General features: G+C 39.5%; 1 protein-coding gene across 1 annotated transcript in view; it reads right to left on the bottom strand.

Annotated features, from left to right (window-relative positions):
* Nucleotides 1-3,199: 3,199 nt before the first annotated feature.
* Nucleotides 3,200-26,711, bottom strand: part of samd10b (sterile alpha motif domain containing 10b) — a 48,469-nt gene continuing 24,957 nt past the window's right edge. The window contains exons 3-5 of the mRNA XM_041055976.1: nucleotides 19,375-19,543; nucleotides 12,417-12,557; nucleotides 3,200-3,232 (exon numbers count right to left, since the gene is read on the bottom strand). Coding sequence (XP_040911910.1) covers nucleotides 3,210-3,232; nucleotides 12,417-12,557; nucleotides 19,375-19,543 — 333 coding nt within the window. The 3' untranslated portion in view covers nucleotides 3,200-3,209. The remainder of the gene's footprint in view (nucleotides 3,233-12,416; nucleotides 12,558-19,374; nucleotides 19,544-26,711) is intronic.

Raw genomic sequence — 26,711 nt, 5'->3', positions numbered from 1 at the left:
AAAGAGTCCATCCAGCAGCCGATTGTGTTACTTATCTTTTGACCTTTCCAGTGAAAGTTGAGTGGGCACATGTGCACTTCTTTCAGACTGATGTGCTATGTAGTGGTATACCGAATATTAACACTAGGTTGCTGGCCAGGAAAATTACAGTCTTCAGCGGTTTATGCCACTGAGCAACTCCACTGAAGCAACTGCTGGAGGGCTACTCAACAGTAGCTGATGAGAGAGGACAGAGTGTTTCTCATTCAGTTTCAGTGCAGTCAGAGGACTGAGATCCAGATGATCAAAGCCACGAGCAGATAATGATAAACAAGCTGGATGGAGAGGCTCAGCGTTTGTGTGTTATGGAGAGTAATGACGAAAGAAAAGCTTTCGCACATTTCCAAACGTCAGAGAGACAAAGAAAAGTCTCTTAACAGTAAACAGAACCCAATTAACTGCACCATCCAACCATCTGCTCCACGGATTTATTCTCTGTCAGGGTTGAGAGGGCCGCTGCTCACTGAATCTGTTTATCATACATGTGCCTTGTTAATAACAGGTGAGATGCTTCATGTCTCTCAGTAATTAGACCCCAGTGTGTGTGTATAAGTGAGCAAGAGACAAACACTATGTGTGTCTTTTGGCAGGCATCACCATCTTGCATTCCCAAAGTCATGCCTCATGGACCTTGACTGACGGGTCAGAGTGCAGGTGCAAGTTTTGAGACTTATTCATGGTCAAGAAACATGTATGTAAACATGTACTATTTAAGGTAATAATTGATGAATAAATGAATTTATTACTGGGTGAATTAGAAGAAGAAAGGAAGGGGGAAAGTAAGAATGGGAAAAAGGAGCAGTTGGGTTTCTGTGTATGGGCATGTTTGTGAATGTGTAAACAGAGGAATGGGTTAACACAGTTTAAAGTTATACACATTGGTTCCATTATTCAAAAGTCTTATTACACAAATGTATCCTGTAATGTCTCTTACTTAGTCATAACTGCATAAACTGAAGAATCCAGTCAAATTTATTTTGGATTTTTTTTTTTTGGATGCACGAGGACACTTTATCACTTTCCTCTCACATGCTATCAGCTCTGAGAATGGGATGACTGCTAGCCAAAAAAAAAAAAAAAAGATTCTCAAAGACTGGAAAAGCACAGTTCCATCTTGTTTCCAAAGATGGTTACAAGAACACAATATTTGTTATATATTTGTAGGACTTTTTAAATGCATGTCCATGTAGGAACTTCTTCTACAACATCCCAGGAGAAGATAAATGAAGGCTAACTTTTGGTATTTTGATACTTGCCTTAAGTTGAGCAGAGATTTAGACATGACTTGGTTCTGATGGTTGGTTGCTTTCTTCAATATATATATGCCTTTGTTTCAGATGTGTCTCTGTGTTTCAGTGTCCTGACCTCACCATATATCAAAAATTCAACAGTACAAACAAGATAGAAAAAAAAAAACACTGCAAAAATCAGGACCAATGCTTCATCTCAATTAGTTTATTCTAAAAACACAGCTTTCATCATGTTCCATACCATTTGTCTTCATATCTGTAAACCAAATAAATATTTTTCTTTTTTCCTTTTTGCATTTCAAACAGTTCATTAATCATCTGACAAAGTAAACAAAAAAAGTGTCTGTATTTACAGTCCATCAGGTAATCAAAAAAATACTACAGTGCGTTTTATCCCTTTTAACAGTCAATTACTTTGACTGTTACCCAAAGATTCCTTGTCAAAGGACTGATGGAAGGATGTTGGAAAGGGACGTTTTGTTTGTTGGAAGTTTATTTATGTATGCGTGTATTTATTTATTTATGTGACTTAAACATTGCCATCATACGTAGCTGTCTGCTGCCTCTAGAGTGACATCAAAGGTGCTCAATTCAGTCACGCTGACAAGCTCATCTGTGTTGCATCTGGGTAGCTGTCATACTGTCTTGATTTCTGAGCATTTGAAATCACAGTGTCACATCAGGGACGGAGAACCGGGTAGAATACAACAGAGACTCGTCCCTTCTCTTCATGTCTATGTGTGAGAGATGACGTGCAGTATACAGTACAGCACACACAAAGGACAGAAGCTATGAGGCTGGCAAATGCTACCACTGTAACAGGAAAAGAAATGTAGATTTCCCTTAGCAGACACTGACACTGCACATTCCAACTCTGTAAAAAAGCTTCTTTAATGTTTATCCCAGTCAGTGATGTTCCTTTTCACCTGTTAGGATTTAAATTATTGCTTTATCAAGCACAGTCAGTGATTAAGTCTGTGTCCTCTGGATCAATTTCATTAACAAAAGATTAAGGTACTGTTACAATATATACAGATTAAATTGTATGTTATTCTAAGCTCACACTGTATATATATTTCCAAATTTCTTACTGACATACTGCAGATTAGTCACAATACAAATAAAATTGATTGTGGGAATGACATTCAGCTTTAAGTGTTAAGTGTAATTTCAAAACTAAACTCCTGAGAAGAAAATGCACTGTTACCTGTGGCTGAGAAATTGGTTATATTGGCATCACTCAAATGCATTTAATACCAGCTCTAATTCCCTCTGAACTAGCTCTGTGTAACTTCAAAGGGCAATGGAGATCGACTTTAGATCCAGTGGCCAAACTGTGGCATGTATGTAAATCTGTGTTTTCACTGTAAATCAAGCAGTTGTTGACATGTTTCAGCATCACTGGGTTCATAGATTTAGGTGATTTAAATTCATACCAAATAATTCTTCATCTAATGACCTTAAGAGAGAGGGGGGGGGAAAGTGTGAATCCTGTTTTTGCACATGTGAAGCTCATGTCAAAAACAAACCTGTGTGTGTTCACCAAGCTTCTGATGAAACTGCCCAATCAGTCCAGTCCAAATGAGGCAGGAAAGGAGATTTGCCATGATCAAGCATATACCAGTGACAGTCCTACATCATCACTAGGGTTGTGAATCTTACATCTTATCACTATGTTACAGTGGGTACCCCTGCCTTGAGCGGGGCTTTGTCTTGGTGTCAGTGTCTGTAAACCAGATTGGCTGTGTTGAATGAGAATCCTCCAGACTGGCTGGCATGTCGTCTATAGGCTTGTCCTCTCCCCTTTCACTCATTGATTCTCCGCTCACATATCTGAAGACAGCAGCTCTTCCATGGCTCCTAGAAACGCATTGTGACAGGGGATGAGGGAAAGGACTGCCAAATGGATCCAGGGATGAGCTAAGAGAAGTTTCCAAAGGAGGCTGTAGAGGGAGGGGAGAGAAGAGAGGGGGGTGTGTAATTAGAATTCACATGGACAGAAAAAGGAAAGTTTAAACTGCAGCAATTGTTTGCTTCTACATCATGCCCTTTTGTACCCTCTGTGCATGTTTAAAAAACAACATTCCCCTCTATTAGTCCATCTGTTAATGCACCATGAAGTTGGTTGTCCTCTGTTCTGTGCCTCTATTGCACTGAAAACACACTGGTCTCATATGAGCCTTTCCAAAGCTCAAGTATTGGGCTCATAACCCTCCTGAATCTACACCTTACTCCACCATATTCTACTAAATTACCAAGTAACTATATCAGGTAAAATCTGACAGAAGAAGTTAAGTGAAAAAGACAAAAACTATGATATAAAAGCTCAGATTAATACGGAAAGTAAAAGTAAACAGGCATATAATATACCTTTACAAAATTATGACATTAAGTAAATCAGCGTGTAATGGCAAGCCTTTTTTCCTCAGTGCCATTATCTCTTTCTCGCTTTCTCTCTTGAAACAACAGATGTGACCAGGTGGTTTCCCTGACAACTAGCCAGTTCACTCCATCCTGAAATGACACCAAGTGTCAGTGGGAAGGCAGACTTTCCTCTCTCAGACTGTTGGCATTTCATCTCTAAAGCCCTCCTCCTCTGATAGCCAAGGAAGACGCACCACCTGTCTCTAGACACAGACAGATGTAACGTGGCACTGGAGTGAACCTGAACAAGGAAATTATAGAGAGAGACAGAAGGATGAAGGGGCATCAATATGACTAGAGGCTTGTACAGACACAGAGAGAACCACCTCTCTGATAAAAATCATTTTAAATGAGCTCCACACGGAGTCGTCAGAGCCTAGGTGCAGCAGAGGAGGAGCGGCGGATGGGGAAGAGGGAGATGAACAGCAACCAGGCAAAATTTGTGTTGAAGAGAAATGACATGTTCCTTCTTTTGGTCTGTCTGTCACGTGCAGAGTTTCATTCATATTCTAATTCAGTGCCACAGTTCAGCTGGCAGACACCACACGGAGCCCTGAGCAAAGCTTTTCAAGGATGGGTAACATCACAGGAGCATTTTAGAGCTGCAGGGTTACCAAGACAGTCTTCCAGAGCAGTGTTGGTGTCTGTGTTGCTGACAAAAGATCTCGTTGTGGAGGGTTAGGGGTTAAGGGTCATTTTGAGGTTATTCACAACGTCATTTGCTTTTAACTAATTAAATCCGAGAGTCTGAAACATGGCAGATGGCCACACAACGGCATAGACCGACCGTGATTAAAAATTGATGTGGCTGAGAAGGACAGAGGCACTGAGTTTATTATAAATATATACAAACAACCAGAGGCTGAGAAGACGGCGGGCAGATACCCCACTGGGCTCTGATCTGAAATCTCCCTCCCAAAGCTTTCCAGATGCTACAACAACCCCTGGATGGTTCACACTACCCTAAGAGAGCTATGGCTCTGGGCTGTGGAAGACTTCATCCTTACCTTTCACTGACTGACTGGTATAACCCAGCCTAGTATGTTGAAAATACTGGAAGTGAAGTGTCTAAAAAAATATAAGATTCATGCACAAGAAAAAAAAAAAAAACACAACAAAACAAGAAGCAATAGTGAAAGGGTTATGTGCAAGAGCCAAACAACAGACTGTGAAATAATGCAAAGCAAAGCATAGCAGTGAAGGCTGAAGCAGTGGGCCTATGTACAGTATACTGTACATTTGCATTTAACTTTGAAGCTCTGATTTAAATTTCCACACTGCATGAATTTTAACTACTTCAACTGTTAGTGACTTTAAAACGAGAGTTTTTTAGATCCATGTCCTGAAACTTTGCCCCAAGTTTAAAGTGATACTACCACAACAAAGTTTTGAGCCTCCAACATTCAACCCTCAAAGACCTGAAAGATGTCTGTTAAAAAAGTTTGTAGATTCCAAAAGTTTGTAGATTACAATGTTCTGTGGGCATTTAGCTACGCTTTGGCAAAAAATATGACAATTTGGAGCACACCTATAGAGGATAGCAAGGTGGATTATGCTGCAGGAGCATCATTTTATCAGTTTTCTCCACCATGAAACTAACTGTAACTGTAACTGTTGGAGCCAATTTTATCTGACATGAATTGAACCTGTCCATGGTCGCTATGCTCAGTGAAGGATGAAGAGGATTTTCAAAAGACTTTGCTATTTTTTTTCAATCATGTGCCTCGATTTTACTCTAAAAACATGAAAATGTCATGTCCAATTTGATATAGTTACGTTATTCTACAGTTGTGTTAGAACTTAATTTTCCCCTGTAGCCTCAACAACAAATAACCTGTGATTCAGAGCTTGTGCTCATTTCATAAAATGTTTGCTTGTACTCTATTATTCTTCCTGCTGTCTGCTGTCTCCAGCTAAAATCTGATTCTCATTTTTCAAAGCCCTAGAGCATCAGACACTGTGCTGTGTGTTGTGTAAAAACATCAAATTTGTGATTCCATTCATGTATTCTGTCGTAGTGGTGAAGAAGCCAGGGAGAGAAATCTATCAGACAGCATTCTCAGAAGTGAACTGACAACATATGTACGAAATGCTTCAGTTCACTCAGGAGAGCTAGAAACCTGTCATCAGACTCTGAAGAGTTCTCGTGCTCTTCGGAGCCTGAGAACATTTTAGCTACTGTTAAAGAGTTAAAGAGAGCAAAGCATTTAACTGTATAAGTCACCACAGCTAAATGTAATACAAATTTAATTATGTCGTTAGATCATTATCCTGAAATCATTCCATTTACAACTCAAGCTGTCAATAATTTGAATAAAATATTATTTTGGCCACAACACTGATATATCATCACCTCTTAAACTGGTACGGTGAGGTAGAGTAGAAACGGAGAAACGTTAGAGTTTACTTGGCATTGTGTTTCTGGCCAAGGGGCAAATTAAAATTCATTGTTCACTATCCTTTTTTTTTAGTCCCTGGTTTGGACTGAGGAAACTCCTGTGTGAGATATCTGGCTCTTTAGCTACTAAATGCTCCCTTATGCTTACCAGCTTTTTCTCTGAAACAAGCTGCCTGCTGCGTCTGAAAATGACACTGAAGGGAGCAGTGACAATGATCCAGAACAGTAAAGTTGCAGCCTGAAAACCAAAACAGTGAGTGGACCAAAAAGCCAGAGAGCTCCACAGAGCTGATTACAACTATAAATCAAAGTAATAATTATGTACGAGTTTATCACTACAAGTGACCCCTTTCACACACACGAGCATTCATGTGATCCATTGTGTATATAAATCTTTGATTGTAGCCCCTTTAAAACACGGGTAAACATAGAGATCAACTTCAAATAACCACATTTTCTATGGACTCCATGAAAAAAAATTCTCTTTTGGTCATAGACACATGCTTTTTTCCCCCCTTAGTTATTGTGTGGAGAACAATATTTTCAACAATAATTTGCAACAGAAGTAATGTGATTCCATGTTGAGTGTGAAATGTTATTATGGTGCTTTGAGCAAGTGAGTCTGCCACAGACAGATTAGTGTGGTGTGGAAAGTAGGGCCCCACAGCCAGGGAATAAAAGTGCTATCAGACCGAGCTTTCTTTCACTATCCATGTCCCTTCATTAACCTCTTTGCCGGTTTCATTTCTTTATCTCTGTGATCTGTTGATTTAATCCCTCATATTTTTCTCTATCTGTTAAACATCTCACCTCCAGTCACAGTTCTCTGTCCTCTTCTTTATTGCACCTTAGTCCTCTTTTTCTCCCCTCTCCATATTTAAATCTTACCCCTCGGGTGTTTCTGTGCTCTTTTCTATCATTTGTCCTTTTAATTCTGTATCTCAACTCTGTATTTTATGTTAGTTTTCAAAAGGAGTTGGAGACCTAGAGAGAACTGAATGCTTGTAAAGGTTAAAGAAACCACAGAAGAAAGCCTTTTACAATGCTGATGTGAATGATGTGAGAGGCTTGTAAGGGTTGTGTTAAATAGTGCTATCATGCCTCACATCAGATTCAAGCTTATTTGTATTTTCATCCTCTTTTCAAAAGTTATCGTGAGATCAATATTTAATTTTTGGTAAATCCACTGGAGATGAATCAGACCTGACAGGCAGCGTGACACAAGGCTCCACTAAATCACACCAGAATTGTAAATGTATTGGAAGTGAATTGCTCAGTGAAAGTAGCTTGAAGTGTGTGTGGAGTACGGTGAGCAAAGACGAGCATGAGAGCAAATTCTGACTGTGCATTAGCCTCTGTGTGACAAGTCTGGCTCTTTTTTTCTCACCTGCAGCCCTCATCTTTCCATTTTGCCATCACCATGCTTCTCCACACACATCACCTCCCATTTGCCAGTCAAAACATCAGCATCCTGCCCTCCCACCCATATCAGCAGCTTTCTTTTTTTTTCCTCTACCAAGGCCCACAGAGTGCAGGAGCCTACAGCCATGCTAGCGGCTCTGTGAGGCTGTATTCAGGCATAGAAGGGCTTTAAACAAAGTATGAATATCAGCATTGTAACATGTGCACAAGGACAATGTTAACATGATGTTTTCCATATAATTACCATGTTTGCCATCTTAGTTTAGTGTGTTAGCTAACAGACATTTTCTAATTAGTTACTAAGCGCATAATAGCTTAAATATTAACCTCATGGTGGTGCTACAAGAAATGTAAGGATGTTATCAAAGTAGGATTCATCCTTTCAGTGATATTTGTATAAAATTTCATAGCAATCACTAAAAAAAAAAAAAAAAAATCTTGAACAAAATTTGGGCAATCACAGAAGTCAGTGAGCTCTGGGAGCCATGAATGTCTGTACAGCATGTCATGGAAATCCAACAAATTCTTGTCGACATACAGTGCTGTGCAAAAGTTTTTGCCCCCTTACTGATTTTTCACCTTTTTGCACCTTTGTCCCACTTAACCTTCTCAAATCATCAAACAAATTTAAACATTACACAATGATAACCCAGGTATTTAAAAAATGCAGTTGTCCTGTTGTGATTTTATTTGTTGAGAGAAAAATCCTCTCCAAACCTACATGATCCTCTGTGAAAAAGTATTTGCCCCCTTGTTAAAAGGTGAGGTAATTGTGATTAATCCTACTACTGGGGAAAGCTGAGTTCAATTTCATGGCCACACCCAGGCCTGATTGCTGCCAGACATTCCCAATCAGGAGACCACTAGTATAAAACCTGTCTGACAAGGTGAGGTAGGCCATACTGAACACACATCATCATGCCACGTTCCAGTGAGCTTCAAGAGCAAACAAGAAAGAAAATTATAGAGATGTCTCAGTCTGGAAAAGGATACAAAGCCATTGGTAAGTCTTTGGGACTCCAGCGGAGCACTGTCAGAGCCATCATCCATAAATGGAGAAGACATGGCACAGTGGTGACCCTTCCCAGGAGTGGCCGACCTACCAAAATTACTCCAAGAGCATGGCGCAGACTAGCTGCAGAAGTCAACAAGGATCCAAGAACCACATCTAAACAACTGCAAGACTCACTAGCTACAGTTAATGTCAATGTTCATGACTCCACCATCAGAAAGACACTAGGCAAAAATGGCATCCATGGAAGAGTTCCAAGGCGAAAGCCACTGTTGACCAAAAAGAACATCAAGGCCCGACTCACTTTTGCCAAGAATCATCTTGATCATCCCCAAAGCTTTTGGGAAAATGTCCTCTGGACTGATGAAACAAAAGTTGAACTTTTTGGGAGACATGCATCCCGTTACATCTGGCGCAAAAAGAACACTGCATTTGATAAAAAGAACATTGTGCCAACAGTGAAACATGGTGGAGGAACGGTGATGATCTGGGCTTGCTTTGCTGCTTCAGGACCTGGTCGACTTGCTATTATTGATGGAACCATGAATTCTGCTCACTACCAAGAAATCCTGGCAAAGAATGTTCGGCCGTCAGTTCGAGACCTCAAGCTAAAGCGCACCTGGGTTCTGCAGCAAGACAACGATCCAAAGCACACCAGCAAGTCCACTTCTGAATGGCTAAAAAAGAACAAAATGAGGGTTTTGGAGTGGCCTAGTCAAAGTCCCGACCTGAACCCTATTGAAATGCTATGGCATGACCTTAAAAAGGCTGTTCATGCCCGAAAACCATCCAATTTGGTTGATCTTAAACAATTTTGCACAGAAGAGTGGGCCAAAATCCCATCACAGCGATGTGAAAGACTCATCACCTCTTATCGCAAACGCTTGACTGCAGTTATTGCTGCAAAAGGTGGTTCAACCAGCTATTAGGTTTAGGGGGGCGATTACTTATTCACATGGCCCTATGTAGGTTCAGATATTGTTTTTTCCCTTAATAAATGACATTGGCACTGAAAACTGCATTTTGTGTTTACTTGTGTTTTATCTTTGTATAATATTCAGGTTTGCCTGATCTGAATTGGATGAGTGTGACAAACGTTCAAGAAATGTCAGAAAATGGTCAGGGGGCAAAAACTTTTGCACAGCACTGTATATCAACCAACTGACAGATTGGCATTCCCATAGACCCATGAGCCACCATGACTAAAATCGTGTACATACTGCATGAGTTGTTTAGAGAAATTTGATGCTAATGGCCATTGCAGTTTTTTTTTTCAATAGACCTTACTCAGTTCAGTAGTTTGAAAGAAGGCAGTGATGCAGAGACATGCCTTAGCTTAACTTAATGTCCATTGCCATTCCGTACATAATGACAGGCAACGCTGTGTCCTAGAAATTACATTGTGACATGATTGTCATTGTTAAATTGTTTTTTAAATGTTCCAGTCCAAACTTAGACCTTCATCACCTCTGCCCTTGTCTCCCATCTTATCACCACCTCATCACACTTCTCATTTCATTCTCAGCACTGAAACACCCCATTATCACTCCTTCAGACGCCAAGATGTCCTACCTTTATCACCTCTGAATACCCTCCAACCCTGTGAACCTCAGGTGTTTTATGAGGCCACCGAATTAGCTTGCCCTCATAGCTTAGAGTCAGAGCCTGCTGAACTGGCAAATTACATTTGCATTGCTCTATCAATAGAGGTGTCCAACAGCAATTTAATTCTTTCTTTTTACTAGTCAATTGCATTTCTTCTCTCAATTTAATTCGGTTTAATTCAATTCAGTATGCTTGACTGGCATGAATGTCATCAAAAACACTTTTCCCACCCTGTGTCTCAGAGGAATGAGCTAAAATGATAAGAGAGGACACAATAAATTAGCACACAAAATAAAGCGAGTTTGAGGCTCATGCCAAGTAACTGGGACATACATGGAGTTTTTTTTTTTTGTCTCATGTCATCCACATTTCTCCCTCCTTATTTTTCCTGTCACTTTCTTGACTGACAGTCACTAAAGCAAAAAAAAAAAAAAAATCCATAAATATTTTAAAAACAATTTTCAGTTGCTGGTTGATTTGTGGGGCCTGTAACCGCAGTGTGTTTAGGCTTGCTTGCATCTAGATTCAGACTGAATTAGACTGAAAGAATTTCTTATTTTAACGTTCATTATATTTGGATGGCAGCGCAATTCAGTCTGGTTTTCTTATGTGACTGCTTGTCTTGTTATTTCATTGCAGTTGGATAATCACATGGTTCACAGTTCAGGGTTCACATGGAAAATGCTTTGCTTAAACTATTTTATGTGCCCATGTGCTACTCTATGCCTTCAGCTGAATTGATAACATTTTTATTTACATTTTTAGTCTGCATAGATTGACCTCTTTCTGCTTTTCTGTCTCCCTCCCTCTCTCTCTCTCTCACAGACACACTTTTCATTTTGTGGAGTTTTCACAAAATCTGTGGCTCCATACATAGTTGATGTTGGGTCCACAAAAACACTTTCCTGTCCCGAAGGTGGGTCAGAGAAAGATTAAAATGGACCAGAGTTATTTATATTGTCTTTGTCAATCACTTACCTCAAAGCAGAATGTAGAGACTTTAAATAAGCATAAAAAACACACTAATAGCATCAGCAGCATGAATGATCAGAAAGTGAGAGGGTGAACTTGTCAGATTGCAAAGATGACTTTGTTTACTTGTTTGAATGTAACTGGTGATTGTAAGAGCCCATGCACCACTGGTTTATGATGATCAGCTGATGGTAAAAACAACTTCAATGCTTTGCCTGAACTAACACATTATTCTATTTTGGTCCAAAGCACTTTTGTCAAAGTGGATTTGACCATTTAGTGAAAAAGGTTATGAAGTTATTTTTATTTTTGCAGTGAAGGCTCTGCTCTCTGTGAATAAAAAGAGCACAGTAGAACATCCAGACACTGTTTTGGTCTCTTGTTTGAGGGCTGAATTACAAGGGAGCACATTGGAAACAACTAAAGCAACAAGCAAGCTGCAATTCCCCTTAAATGCTGCAGATCTCCTGTTATTTGGGGAATGAGCTCAGCCAGGATGCTGCTGCTGCTGAATATAGGTCATGATCTTGAAGACTGTGATGCCCAAAGGAAAACCTGAGTGAAATAGCTGGAAGGTGCTCAGAATAAAAAAAATAATGAAAAAGGAAAAACTAAGGCACTCCTCAGCTATCAAAAGATTAAATGTGCCTTTATTAATACCACTGCAATATATAATTGCAACACTTGAAGTCTGGATGTCCTTTCTTCAGAACAATTGGTACCTACCTACCATGTAATATTTATCCTGGTAGCTACAGGGACCATTTTGCTGCCAAAAAAAACAAAAAAAAAACAAAAAACAAAACATTTGAAATCCAGTTCAATACAGAGAAATGAAATTGTGTAGACATTACCCTTTGATGACTAGAAGCCATCAATGAATACAGAAAACAACCATCCACAACAATCACCAAAACAGCCAAAACAGGCTTGCAAGAAGCAAGCCACATCAACTGCTGAATCCAGGTCAGCAGAGATTTACTGAGCCAGTTTATTGATGGCTGGATAATAAAAGTGTTTACTGAAGCCATCATTCAGAGGCAGGGCAGCAAATCAAGAGCTCCCATCAATAAAACCACACACAGCCACAAACAATTGCACTTGGATGTCCAACTCCACGTATGTCACAGCGGGCACGCATGGCCTCAGACTGCCTCCTTCCAAATTAGCCAGACCCGACTGCTCTCCCTCCGCTTGTCAGTTTCTTTATCTTTCCCTCTCTCACATGAACACGCAGAAAAAGACGATTACTTACAGAAACATGGTTACTCACACACACCATCTTGTTACTTACTTCTGCTAAGGAGCTGCAGGTTGCGGACCTCTTCTCTGACCTGCAGTTGGAGGACTTGTTGGAGGACCTCCTGCCTCAGAGTCTCCTGGACGATTCCCATTCTCTCTAGCTTCTCCCCGTTCAAACGCAGCAATGCCCGTCCTGCCAGGAGGAGGAACGGATGGGTTAAGTTTCTCCACTAATGTAGAGAAAAGCAATCGTTGCACAGCATTAATATTTCCATAGGAGCTGAGTAATTTGATTTAGCCTGTGAAGATAAATTATTCAAATCAACCAGATGGTAAAACAATTGCTAACACATGTTTAGCATTTATAACCACTCATAAACATCTAATAAATGGTTTATAACATGTTTTAATGTAGCTGGAAGAAGACACTTTAAAGTGTTAACTATTGTGCAGCATTTGTCACTGATAACTTCTCATATAAAGGCATATTTTATATAATTACAACAGTGCACTACTATATTACATTGCTCAATATGTATATATCGTTACAGCTGCATTATAGTGTGTTACAAATCATGTATTAAATGTTCACATAGGGCTTATAACTGCTAAATAGAGTGTTACCAAATAATACACTAAAAGTTAACTCATCCATGAACAGTACAGTGTGAGTGTATCACATGTAACGTATGTGAATACAAATAAAGACACAATTGTGTTGTAGATAGGATTACACTTCCTGGAGTCTGTGAAAGATGATGCATAATCAGGAGATATCTCCTTAAAATATTAATTCTGTCTGTCAGGGCTAAGCACACTCCCTCAAAATGTCTCCAGGTTCAAAACACAGCCTGCTGCGTTGAGTTAGGTTTGCATATTATTCCTTTATTCATACTGCATGTGCTGAGAATGTGTCAGCAACTGTACATTTGACATTTTCTGTAGCACGTCGTGTAGCTTGTAGATTCACTATATCTAATTTACATCCATGGATAAGAGTCAGGTTTATTTTCTGGTAAGCACTGCAGCCAAGCAGTAAAGAGGCTGGCATTGGGGAGGATTACTCAGGCTGGCTGTTTTCTGTGCCTGAGTTTTACTACAGAGTTTGGCAGTTAACCCTGGGGACACACACATTTAACATACCATTACCCACGGTAAACAGCTTTTACAACCAAGCTGCACTCTCACAAACACAAAGGAAATATGAAAAGCTTTAGACATGCATGTGTGGTAATACAGGCACACACACGCACGCACGCACGCACACACACGCACACACACACGTTACTATGGGTTGGGGAGCAATGTCCTTCAACAGTACAGACAGAGGAGGAATCCATCATACCTGCAGCAGCTCCGTAAGATGCCCAAATCATAATTAGACTCATTACTCATGCAGCTCACTCACTGTATCATTCCATTCATTCCCATTTCCTTCCCTTGGACATCAGGGAAGCAAATCAGTACACACTCTGTATCTTGGTTTTTCTCTTTATTTCTCTGTCTGTGCATTATGTCCCCCAAGTTGTGTATGCCTTCATGTGCAGTATGTGCTTCATTCACAAAGTAAACTGTCTCTTCCTCTTTCTCTCTTACACACAACCACACACACTGAGTCATATTTGTTCCACAGCAGCTAATAAGCATGTCTGTGAGAAGAGTGCAAAGAGTGTAAGAGAAGCGATGAAAGAAGAATACAGAGCAGAACAAAAGAGAAGAGGACCAGAGAAAGTTAAATGAAAGGAGAACTGGAGTCCTTTGCCCTCTGTCTCTTTTCTAAGCCCATGAAATATAAATATCCTTAATAGAGAGTCAGTGATCATATTTTATCAGACAGGCTTTAAGGTAAAGAACAGATTTGTGCTTGTAATAGTGTGTAAGACTGAAGTAGGTCTGTTGTGACCCTCAGTGGACCCAGTCCTGGGCTAAGTGCTTCTGAAAGCATGTGTAACACAAATTGATACAATTACCGCAGTACTCCCAACAAAATAGTTCCATATTCTGGTACTAGAACCTTTTTTTTTTTCTCCATCCATTTATGTGACGGGAATTCTTGACAGTCTTCCCATGTTTTCAAATGTGTGACTCAGTTGAATCATCTGCTGACCGACGCACTCTCACAAAATCAAACGGCAGCTCTGTCTGTTCCAATCTTCATTTTCCTCTTTTATGTAACAACTCCACTGTGCGCAGAGCTGTATGTACCCTCTGGAGGTGATTAAAGTATTGAACGTTTAGAAAATTCAGCACTGAATCCAATCTCTCTGAGTGGTACAGAAGTAGAAGTTAAATTCTGGTTATCATGACAGCACTTGTCTGTACTTTGACCAGTTTCTTCTTCTGTCTACAGGGATGAGGAAACTTTTTTGAAGCTTTGTTAAAGTTGGGTGATTGATACTCTGTAGGCAGCAGACAGACCTCTGAACATTATATCAAGAAGCAGCAATAGTTATATTCATAATTATATTAATCGTTCTTTTTTACATCTCTCATTTACATCTCTCTGTATATCAGATATGATATATATGTATATACATAGCTCTCACTGGAACTAGACAAGCCAAATGAGGACAGCCAGTCCTTGACAGATGGACTGGAACAATACACACAATAGCCACCTCTACTGTGGGCAAGGCTCCACTCCCTGAGAGACAAAACCATGACAAACCAGTTAGCTTTCATAATAGTTTAATGGATATGTGTATGTGCATGTGTGTATTCACATATGTCACTGTAGACAGATTATGTATTTCTCTTCAGAGTCCAGGTGCTCTCTGTTTCTAGCACATAGAGTGGAATAATCCATTGTGTGTGAGTACAACTACCTATGGGATACAACAACAATGATTTTCCATTTATTTTGTGCACAGTTACAGTAATTTATTTTCACACACTTCTGTCTGCGTGTACACACTCACCAACCTATTCACCCCATCTCCCCTACAGCCCTCTAGTGTGTGTTTGCCAACAGCAGTGCCTGTACGTCCTAGAAAAACCACTGCCCTTGGGTCTGTGGTGTGTGTGCATGTGTGTGTGTGTGTGTACAAATGAGACAAAGCAGATGAATGGAGCTCAAATCAATTCCCTTCAGACAGACTTAATACAGCCCCTAATAATTGCCTGCAGATAGGGAAAGTAGTGCTGTCAAAGGGAGAAAAGAGACACAAAAACAAAAGCTGTTTCAATAGAGATCGCTTCTCTCAATTTGGCTTCAAAATAAACTGCTTATTAACAATGTCTGTGGGCAAATGGGAAGCAGTTCTGCCTTGGCTGGGACAATAATGACTCTTAAAACAGTCTGAAAAGCAATCCAAGAGAGAGGAAGGTAAAGACTTCCTTATAAAAGAACAAGCTTTAGATTAAACCTTTGATAGTAGACCAATTCAGTCCATGCTTTCCCTGAAGCCCTACATAGCAACTGTATTACATTTCTGTCAGCTTGTATACAGTGGCATCAAGGTTGAGTAAGTAGCCCTCTAGCCACATTTACTGTTTGACTCACTCAGTTTATTTCACTTTCAGTATATGTTCTATGTACTGTTTGTTCTCCATATATCTTCATCTGGCTTATCTGGCACATACACCTGTATAAAAATTGTGGCCTGCATCAGGATATATTACCTTGATAAGAAAAATGGTACATTAAAGCAAGGTGTAAATTCACGTAGCAGCAGCTGAAATGTATGTCAGCCTATAAGACCACATCAGGAGGTGGTCTAGCTTGCTTAGTGATCAGATCTCCGTCTATAAATGCAATCAGTTCAGCTTGCAGAGAATGTACCTGCACATGAGCTGAGGACAGCAGATGACGGTTTATTGACTATCTGACAGCTGAAATCTTCGAACTTGCTGACCTATTATATGTTTGTAATTTCTCATCGCAGACAGAATGTAGATAGAAATAAATAAATAAAAACACCAGGTGTGAATGCAATTGTGCCATTATTTAGGGAACCAACCTAGATACAGATCACATTATTAATGCCAGGAGGTATTAATAAACAGGGCTTCTGCCACTAAATCACATACACATTATGCCACCTCTTTCACCGCCAAGCTTTAAACATTCACAGTCTGCCAATATTGAGTGTAATCCAAATCATTAATTATACTGTGTTGAAATTAGTACTGCTAAAGTCTGCTACAGTGGTGCAAGATATATCAGATATTTGACTTAAAGTGACACTCTGTAATTTCTGAAAGACGAAATAGGACATTCATTCTTTAACAAATGAAAAGTTGATCTCATAAGCTATAAAACATACCCTTATTCAGTTCAGTACACTCAGGACACTCAGCAAACTTTTGTAATGTGTAAGTTGACATGTAATTAGTGCTGTGTAGTGTGTAACTTCACTGAATTAGCTTACTGACTTTGTAAAGTTTCTGTGTTAAGTAAAAGTTACACAGGAACGTGTTCAGTGGAAGTAATAGTACCACACTATGAAAATACACATTTTCAAGAAAAAGTCTTGCATTGGAAAAACTCTAATGCTAAATAGGCCCTTTCAGGTACAAACTACATCTATGATATACTTCTAGGTAGTGCATTAAATAACAGTTGTCATCAGATAGAATATGTTTTGCGTGTAAAACCTTAATTTTCAAAGTAACCAGTAACTACATCTAAATAAACATAGTCAAGTGCAACATTTCTCTCTGAAATGTAGGAGGAAGTTGCAAAAACTAGAATATTCACATCAAGTACAAATATATCATGACTCTCAAAATTGAAAAAAACATTCAGGTCTGAACCAGCCTCAAGCTTCTTTATATCAGACATGTTCTGCAAGTGGATGAAAAAGTGATATGTTTGTGTGCTTCATCAGGCTCACTTGTCAATAAGGAGAAGAAATCACAGGTGTGATAGAAGGTGGACTCCATTCATGTGATCAAAAGCTCCACATGCATGACTGAGCAGCGGAACTGAATTATGATCACACTGCACACATTGGCCGAGTCCATTTCCTACGTTTAACCAGCACTGGACTGAACTGTCTAAATTTTGTCTAGAACTAACAATATTTGGAATGAAAGCAGAATGAACAATAAAACAGTGACAAAATGAATAAAAGTAAGACAAAAAAACTGGATTTTTTTTCCCACACCTATTAATTGTAAGAGCAAGAGACACCTCCAAAGACCTTACTGACTGACTGCCCTTACTGAGAGAATAACTTTGCTATTTACTTTTGGGTCACTGAACGATACAGATGATACAGACACAGAATCCATTTCTCGACTGCTGGCGAGTTTCAACATCCTTCTGTCTATGTTCTGTCTAAGGCAGAACATTTGTATGAGGAACATTCACTGATGTGATCCTTTGATACTGATCATATGCATCAACAACAAAAAGACATATTCAGCCAACATTTGCACAAGAAAACACTGGAGCTAATAACCCAGGCCAAATAAAATCCAGCTGGACATCAGCAAGTGAATACATAGGAATAATTGGATCTAAGCCTCTCTCGTTCTCTCCCTCTCTCTGTTTGAGAATACATAAATAAAAATGATCAGATCAGAGCTGCTGTAACTGTGATGGTGGCAGCATTGTTAACCCTGAAGCCAGTGTGTATATATGTGTGTCTTTGTATGTGTGTGTGTGTGCATGCAAATATAAGCGAGTGGTAGCTAACCCTACGGCAATGAACAGCAATCTGTTCTCTGCGAGACACTAAAAAAGAGACTGTTCTACCGTCTGGTCTGTCAAGGCTGGGGATGTGTGCAAATACATGTAAGTTTGTGTGCGTGCGTGTACACATTTGTGTGCACCTGCTCATGTGTGTCTATTATTTGTGTTGTGGTTTGTGTGTATATGCATTTGCATTCATTTGTGTGGGCTCACTAACAAATAACTGCGTGTGTGTGTGAGAGAGATTGAGATTGTTGTTTGAACTCGAAACACGATAACCTTCCATTTTTTCCGCAGCTTTCCCTTTCTTCTCCAAAAATAGGCCGCACTCCTTTCGTTACCTCACATGAATGCCTTTTAAATCTCCTTTGGAGAGATTTGGGTGTAAACCTGTTTCCAGTTGAAAAAGCTAAGCTGTGGAACCACAAACTAAAAATAATACTCGTGTGAGATTTGGTAAGCCTTTTATGGCATTGGTTTGCAATGTCTTAGGCCAAAGGAGCATCAATGAAGTTCAATGAACAAGGTCTCAGGATATTAAAGGATCGTTTCAGAATTTTTCAGGTCTTAATATTGATATACGTCTTAGTCACTATTACTATTTCAACTATCTCTGCGACTATGCTCTAAGAAATCAGGGACAAAATTCACAGTCCTTGCTCCGTAAGACAATGGACTTCAAAGATGGGCTGATATGAAACGTCAGCAGTGCTTCAAAGCTAAACTGAGATGATGTCTTTCAAAGTCTAACACAAACTTCCAACAAACTTGTTTGTTTCCCCGAATAGTAGTTCCCTGCTGAGCTGCAGCGGAGGGATACCTTCTGATAGATGCGTGTGGGTTTTGTTGCCGGAACTGTCTTATTACTCACACGTTACAAAGAGAGTGAATCAGAAATGCAGCACCAAAAATAGTTATGTCAGACTTTGAATTCGATGAGGAATTAAATCTGTGCTTATGTCCATTTTGACCACTATTAGTCACAACTTGCCTCTTTTGGAATTTCTCAGGGGAAATCTGTGGAATGCTTTTTGTTTCTTTCATACATGCAGACACAAACCATCTTCTGTTCAGATAGGAACAAATCCGAGTTGGTCTGGAGGACCACAAAAAAAGCTGGATCAACACAGAGATGTCACACATGCACAAATATAATTCAAACACAGGGTCCCAGGCTTTTTGTTTTTTTAGCAAATTGTTTGTATCCCAAGACCACAAACTGCCAAAAATACTCTGTAAGACCATTACCAGTTGTAGAGACATACATTCGCTGCTAATACAACAAAAGATTCAAAACCAGTATGGTTTCATCAAGAAATGATGCTTGACAACGCCTTTGTGTGCATTCAGCTTCATGTGTTGTGGACTATACCTGTGATGGCGTGATGAGAGAAGGCCTCTACATAGGTTAGGTAGTTGTGAGGACAGTGTTTCTTAAGCCACTTGCAGACGTCCTGTTGAGTCCACAGCACCACAGGTTTGGACAGACTGGACAGCGTAGGACTGGTGTGATACACAGTGAAGGCTTCACCCGGGCGCAACTAAAAAACATACAAAAAGAAGAGAGCCTTCTATTAACCCATGTACAGTAGCGTGTGTGTGTGTGCACGTACAATAACAGCAAGACAAAGCCACTGGGTGTCGGTGTATGTGTGTATTTGTATTTTAATTTCACAAGTTCTAACTCGCATCCTATACTTTCTTTCTTTTTTTTTTAAACTTACCTTTTAATTGCTTTTTGTTTTCAGATAATCACCTTGTAATGGCTCTATCTTTCTTGAATATGCAACATACTGGAACAATTGCAACAACTGAAATTCACATAATGAGCTTAACTGTAACCTATATATAACCCACTGTAACAATGAGCATACACTGAAAAAAGTATTTTGTTTAATTTACTCAATTTTAATATTGAAAATGGTTGCACGCAATACATTCATCTAAATCTAGACATATTTTTTAAGTTGACTGTACTAGTAATTTCAAATAATTATATAGTTTAGTATAGTACAACAGTTTCAGCACAAAAATTCTGAGTAGTTGTTACTCTGATTTCCTTAGTAATTCTAACTAAACCCATGTTTAATTTACTTAAATTCATTATGTAATTCATATATTGTGGTTAACTAATTTGTTATTGTGATTTAAATTAAAATAAATTGTTTTATTCTACTGTCATGGGGAGACCCCGTGCACTAAAGTAAGGCACATGTGCTACACACTCTTTCTCAGGTAGATTTTATCAGAATGTTGATCCTGGTGTGAACTGCTGGAGGTGATGTGTGTGGCATGAACATTTGGAGGAGGGGGTGAAGGAGAGAAGACACACTTTGATTGTGTATTTGATTAATTGAATTTAAATTGTGTTCACCTGTCTCCTTTGTTGCACTTCTCCCTCTGTCAGACCAGGAACAGCCAAACCTGGGCTGGAGCGGTCCATTTGGTTAAATAGGGGGGTTCACAGGGGAAGAAACCAAGTGTGGTAGAGTGGGAGGGGTGTTTTTACTTTTGTGGTGAAATGACCTGTATAAGTATCTTGTTTAAAAAGAAATATGGGTTTTTAAAGTAAGTTTAACTGAACTTCTATTTGATAATATGTTATTTAATATTGGGACTATTGTAAGTGTGCTGGAAGAGATAATTGATATTGATTTCTTGAGAAGGTGCAGTCCACCAGTATAAAAGTGAGGAGGCTGTGGTGGCCAGAGGCTAAAGGAGAGAAGCACAGCTCCAGATTGTAGCTCCTGCCAGGGGCCCAAACTTTAAGGGTATAGCCAGAAAGGCAGTTTAGAGCGAATTCTTTTGTTGTGTATGATTTTGATTCTTCTTGAGAAGTGCTCTTGAGAAATTTTTTTCACCTTTTTTGCTTACTTTTGTCTTTCTGGTTGGCCCAATGTGCATTTTTTTACTGTGAAGTTTTTGAACAAGACTCTAATTTTGTCAAACAAAATGGAATTGGGAATTGCTCCAGACTGCCACAACTCATTGTTGTATACTGGGTTTCTCTGCCACCCCCACATCTACATATGCATTTTGATTGTTTTAAATAAAATTGTGAATTGAATTAACATATTTTACATATGTAGAATGAAACAATTTAATTTAAAACACAATAACAAATTTGTTAACCACAATATATGAATTACATAATGAATTTAAGTAAATTAAACATGGGTTTAGTTAGAATTACTAAGGAAATCAGAGTAACAACTACTCAGAATTTTTGTGCTGAAGTGCTTATATAATTTATTTGAAATTACTATAAAAATATTAAGCACACTCAACTTAAAAAAATATGTCTAGATAGAGCGTATTGTGTGCAACCACTTTCAATATTAAAATTGAGTAAATTCAACAAAACATTTTTTTCAGTGTTAGGTTCAAAAGCTTGTAGGCATAGATGCTGTTCTTTTGAACGGAACACCCAGTTTTTCACCTTTCAACCCTAATTTGGAGTGAACGATGCAAAGTTCCACTGCATCACCACATTTTCTCACACTTTACATTATTCTAATTCAGTACTTCACCCCTCTGTCAACAACATATCCTGACGCAGTAATTACATTCCATATATTATTTCTACCAGCATGGGCACTGACATTGTGTTGTATTGTGGCGATTCTGTCATCTTTATCTTTCAACTACGCACGTTTATTGCTCTCAATCTCAATTTCTTTTTCCTTCTTCATACACTTTGTTCTGGCTCTGAAAGTTGTCAGACAGCAGCCTTTCCTTGTGTGTGTGTCATGGCCATGTGCTGGGAATTAATATGGACATTAATAAAGTCACAACCAGTTCATATGGGCAGAAAACACAAGCATCTCCTTGTCCCCTCAGCTCTCTCTCTCTCTTGTGTGACTTACTCTCATATCGAATCCATTCATTCATGCTCTGACTGAGCCAACTCTACAACAAAGGACTTGGCTGATTTTCAACAGAAAAACACAGAACTGCTGCCAAACGTTCCACTCCATAACTGACTGCATTTAATGGGATTATGTATGCTGAAATGTCATACACACAAATGCAAGATGCATGCACCCTTGTAGCTTCGTATGCAATGTTCTCCCCTCTGCTTTCTCGTTAATGACACAAAGACAAGCTCCCAGTACACCTCACACATCTTAATATGTGATAGACACAGGTTCATAACTATTTACGTCTTTGCCAGCTGCTGTAATGAGATCTCCTCCCGTCAATTTAAGCACCAATCAGCCCTATCAAGTTCTGGCTAGTCCTCCTGCTAAGTGTGTTCTGCTTTGTAGGCCTTAATTGAAAACAACTCCATTTCTGCCCCAGTGTGTTTGCTCGTTTCCTAATTACACACATACTTCTACCCAGACTCAGTGAAGCGCTGAAGCCATTTTAATAACCCAAATTTATGGCTCACCCCATCATTAATTGAGATTGAGTTGGGAGAGTTGTGGAAATGTTCTCTCTTGTGGATGATTGAGTGTGGACAAGAGAGGGTAAAAATTCTCCCTCATCTTCAAATGGCCGTAACGTCTGACTGCAGCGAAGCTGCGAGCCTGTTGATTTCGTCCCTATTATCTTTACAATCCTCGTATTGACATAGTTGAATAAATATTGGAGTGAGTGGGGGGTGCAAGTGCCTGGACAATCATTAGTATGGTAAATTTAACAAGACAAATAGATCTTTGTCTAGATCAAATGAAAGGCATCAGGGCCTGCTGTTTGTTCTCTCAGTACCAAACACAAAGGTCATAACCCTTGACCTGGAGAGCTGAGAGTCTGCATGGAAATCGAGAGGGATTTCATTTTTGAGGAGATGGTGAGTTTATTTTTTTTTTGTTTTTATTTTGAGTTGAGCACAAACTGCAAGTTGAACTGACACCATTTGAAAGAATAGTTTCACATTTTGAGAAATGCTTATTTACTTTCTTGCAGAGACTTAGATAAGAAGATACCCTGCTCATGGTTGTTAAATATGTGCAGTTGCTAGGCATCCAGTGGAGACTCCAAGAAGTGACTGGACCTGGCCAAGAAGTAGCACATGACTACCCATAAAACAGCAATTTGTTGTTTTTGGACAGAGACAGGCTAGTTGTTTCCCACTGTTTCTAGACTTATGCTAACTGGCTGCTGATGTCACTTCACATTTATCGTACAGACATCTTCCCAAAATGTGAAACTATTCCTCTAAAATATGACATAATCATTCATAAAAGTGCTTTGGATGAGAAAAGAGATGTCTAAATGGCAAAGAGGTAATAGGATGGAATAAGGGTGTGGCTGTTATTGGTAAGGGTGAGGGTGCTTTGGCTCTTATCAGTGTAGATTAACTGTGTAGTTCAACAAGAAATATACATATTGTAAAAAAACAAACAACTTAAAAAACCAGGAAATGTCTGAAGAATGGAATGTGAATGTTTTTGACGCTGTTTTGACAGGATTGTGTGATAATGTTGAAATTATGTGATTGTCAATGGACGACAAGTCTCAATTCATCAGGATATGTCACTGTCCTACTTCCCAACACAGACACGCCTAAACTCTCCAGAAAAGCAGCACTTTTATGATGCTATATGCTGCATATGACAAAAATGATGTGTGTTGCACTTGTGAGAGACAGCAGAGGGGAGCGAGAGCAGATTTCCATTCTGGCTTTAAAGGCCATAGCATAACAACATAAATTAACACTATCACAATTAGTGCAGTTAAAGATTTGGGAGTCAGATTCAAAATAATACAGGGACCTATTATGAATGAGAAAACAGACAAATAAATAAATAAATAGAGCATATATGGTCCCAAAATTATGATCCAACTATCTGTAATAGCTTATCTTTAATAGTGTTATCTTTAATAGCTAATGGGGCATTGCATCATTAGAAAGAAATTAAGAGTACTGCAGATCCACTGAGGGATCATTTAGTGCCCATAACAAATCTTGGTAACAGATAAAAATCTTGGAGTTGTAATGATTAATTATTCTACATTTCGTGACTCACATTTGTTGACATTTATTTTAATGTACAGTACATGTCTAATTAACTGAATAAATTACATAGAAGACAAAGAGATGACAGATAGAGGGTGAACAAAGAGACAAAGAACGACAAAAAGAAAGAGAAGACAGCGCATGGGGGAGTGGGGTACTCTTTGTGTGAGTAATGTCCTTCATCATCAAGAAGCCAGACAGAAGGGAAATGGAATGATAGGTCCCCATGATCCCGCCTCCTCTTTCCTTCCTCCCTTGCTTTTCTCGCACCTCTCACTGGCCATCCATCAGTGTGTATCTTCTCTGGCCGGTTCCCTGTCAACCCTGTTCACCCTTTACTGCCTGCTCCACTCCTCCCGAGACCTACTTCTGTCCAGCGGGAGGAGCTCCCTCATTCATTACATACAGGAGAGAAGGAGGAGAGATGGAGCTGAGGGGGGAGGAGAGGCATAGGCAAAGTGGTGTAATGAGAGAAGGAGGAAGAGAAGTGGGGGAAGGCAGGAAATATATGCACTGATACTGTAGTTGGCACCAAAATGGCTGAGATGGTGAGCCAATGCGTATTTAGCTGGTTATTTCTTCCAACTTTAATTTAAAAAGATAAATAGAAGTAAAATGTTTTATTATTAATGTGTGAGTAGTCCTTTCATACTAAACTTCCGATATTTAATTGTGTTGTAAAACAGAAACAATATCACGCTCATGCCTGTATGGTAAATACTGAAAGACAGCCAGGAGTTGGCGGGTGTAAAGACTGGAAACAGATAAATAATAACATCCATGCACCAAACAGAAACTAAAGTTTGCTACTTAACATGTACACCATATCTTGTTTGTTTAATTCATACAAAAGCCAACATTCTTATGAGGCAACTCGTGGACACTCTTGGAAATTATTGTGGCACATTGCACTTAAACCTCCATTAAACCACAACTTGTCATTTCTACACCTCTACACAGATTAAACAAATAAGATATAGGCTAACATGCTAATTAGTGAGATTTACAGGAGCTATGGTATGCAAAACATTTTGTAATGTGGCCACAATGGAGTGGAAATTAATGCAAAGATACTTCATAAATTTTAATTAATAGGCTATTTTTAGGTGTCTCTATATATTCAATAACACAAGTTCTGCCTCTCTTATTCCCTGTACCCTTGCTTCCTCGCCATCCTTTTCTCTTCCCACTCCACATACTCTGACTTTCTTCTCTCCACTTCTCTATTGATCATTCTGTTTGTATCCTCGAAACAGCTTATTTGTCCTTCCCTGCTTACTTTGTTCTATCATGTCTCTCATCCCCCCTCTGCTTGCTACTCATAAATTTTACCTTCTGTCTGCCTGACAACCTCCCTCCTCCCTCCCTGTCATCCCTTTCTCTTGTTTCTTCCCATCGATGTTTCTTCTTCCCTGACTTTTGTGCACTGGGCTTCTTTTTTCCATTTAAGTCTTTGTGTTTCTGTGTGTGGGCTTGTGTGTGTGTGCATGCCCTACCCCTCTGTGTAGCTGCATCAGGGATTAGCTGAAAGTCAGGGGAGCGTGGGGAATCCTTAAAATTCACCCTTTGTGACCGCTAACACCTCTCTTCGGATGCCTGCCTCTATCTCTGCACATCCAGCCTCTGTCTGAGATTGATCAATAATGCTATGCCAATTAGTAGTCAAAATGTGAGTGTGTGTGTGTGTGTGTGTATGTGTATTTTAGTGAATGTATCTACGTTTTATAACATGCAGATCATATACTGTAACTCACACTTGCTTTCCTTGCTCAGCTCTGCATCTTCTCTTGCTGTCACCTCATCTCTCCACAGGATACAAAACTCCTCCTCCTCTGTCTTCCCTTTATGCTCTGCTGTGTCACTTAACAACTCTCCCGTTCTATCTCCTCATCTACTGTACCTATCTCTTTCTCTGCTGAGAATCAGATCCTCAATCTCCAGTCTGTCCCAAAGACCCTGACATATCCTGACACATGATCTTTCATATCTCCTTCTCATCTCTCTCCCCCACTTCTCATTTCATCATATCCTTCATTCCTCTCCTCTCAGTAACATTGAATCCTCCCCCCTTGTCCCTAGCAGCTTCTGATGCATCATTTAGCACCCTTGTGTCTCCTACTGCTCAGTAGTGCCTTGTGCATATGTGTGTTTGAACGTGTCACTGTGGTTCTGAAAATGTTGACGGGAGAGCTTTTGTGAGTGTCTGCTCGGCTGTTCTTGTGCAAGTGAGTGTGTGAACTGTCAGCCCATGTTAGCTTTGTATAACTCTACCGTTAGTTTTCCTCAGGACTACTGTGTAAATGTCTCACACTCATGCGAATGTGAGCGCGCTCTAAGTGGGTGGACAAAGGCCCAGATGGGATTTTCACGAAGATCTCTATTTAGCATGAGTCAAACATGTGTCTGTGCGACAGAGCAACACATCACTGAGTGGCTGGACAAGGACAGTACAGACTGAAGCATTTCTGCCTCACTGCCCAACAGCTCTCTGTGTCTCTAAAACCACAAGACTTCACTGCATCACTACACCAGCACAGTCACTGGCCACCAAGGTGATGCTTCAAAATGAGTCCTCATACCTAAACAACAAAATATGTCATTTGTCATTGCCTTCCAAAAAAAAAAAAAAGAAAAAAAAGAGCATTTTCTGATCTGGTGCCGCGATCAGCAGGATGATAACGCAACGGGATGCTTTTCTGTGCCTTTCAAAAATTACCCATATGGCAGTTACATAAAAAATTCAT

Source organism: Toxotes jaculatrix, chromosome 2, assembly GCF_017976425.1.
Source record: "Toxotes jaculatrix isolate fToxJac2 chromosome 2, fToxJac2.pri, whole genome shotgun sequence".
Lineage (NCBI taxonomy): Eukaryota > Metazoa > Chordata > Actinopteri > Toxotidae > Toxotes > Toxotes jaculatrix.
This window is presented reverse-complemented; position numbering and strand designations above follow the sequence as displayed.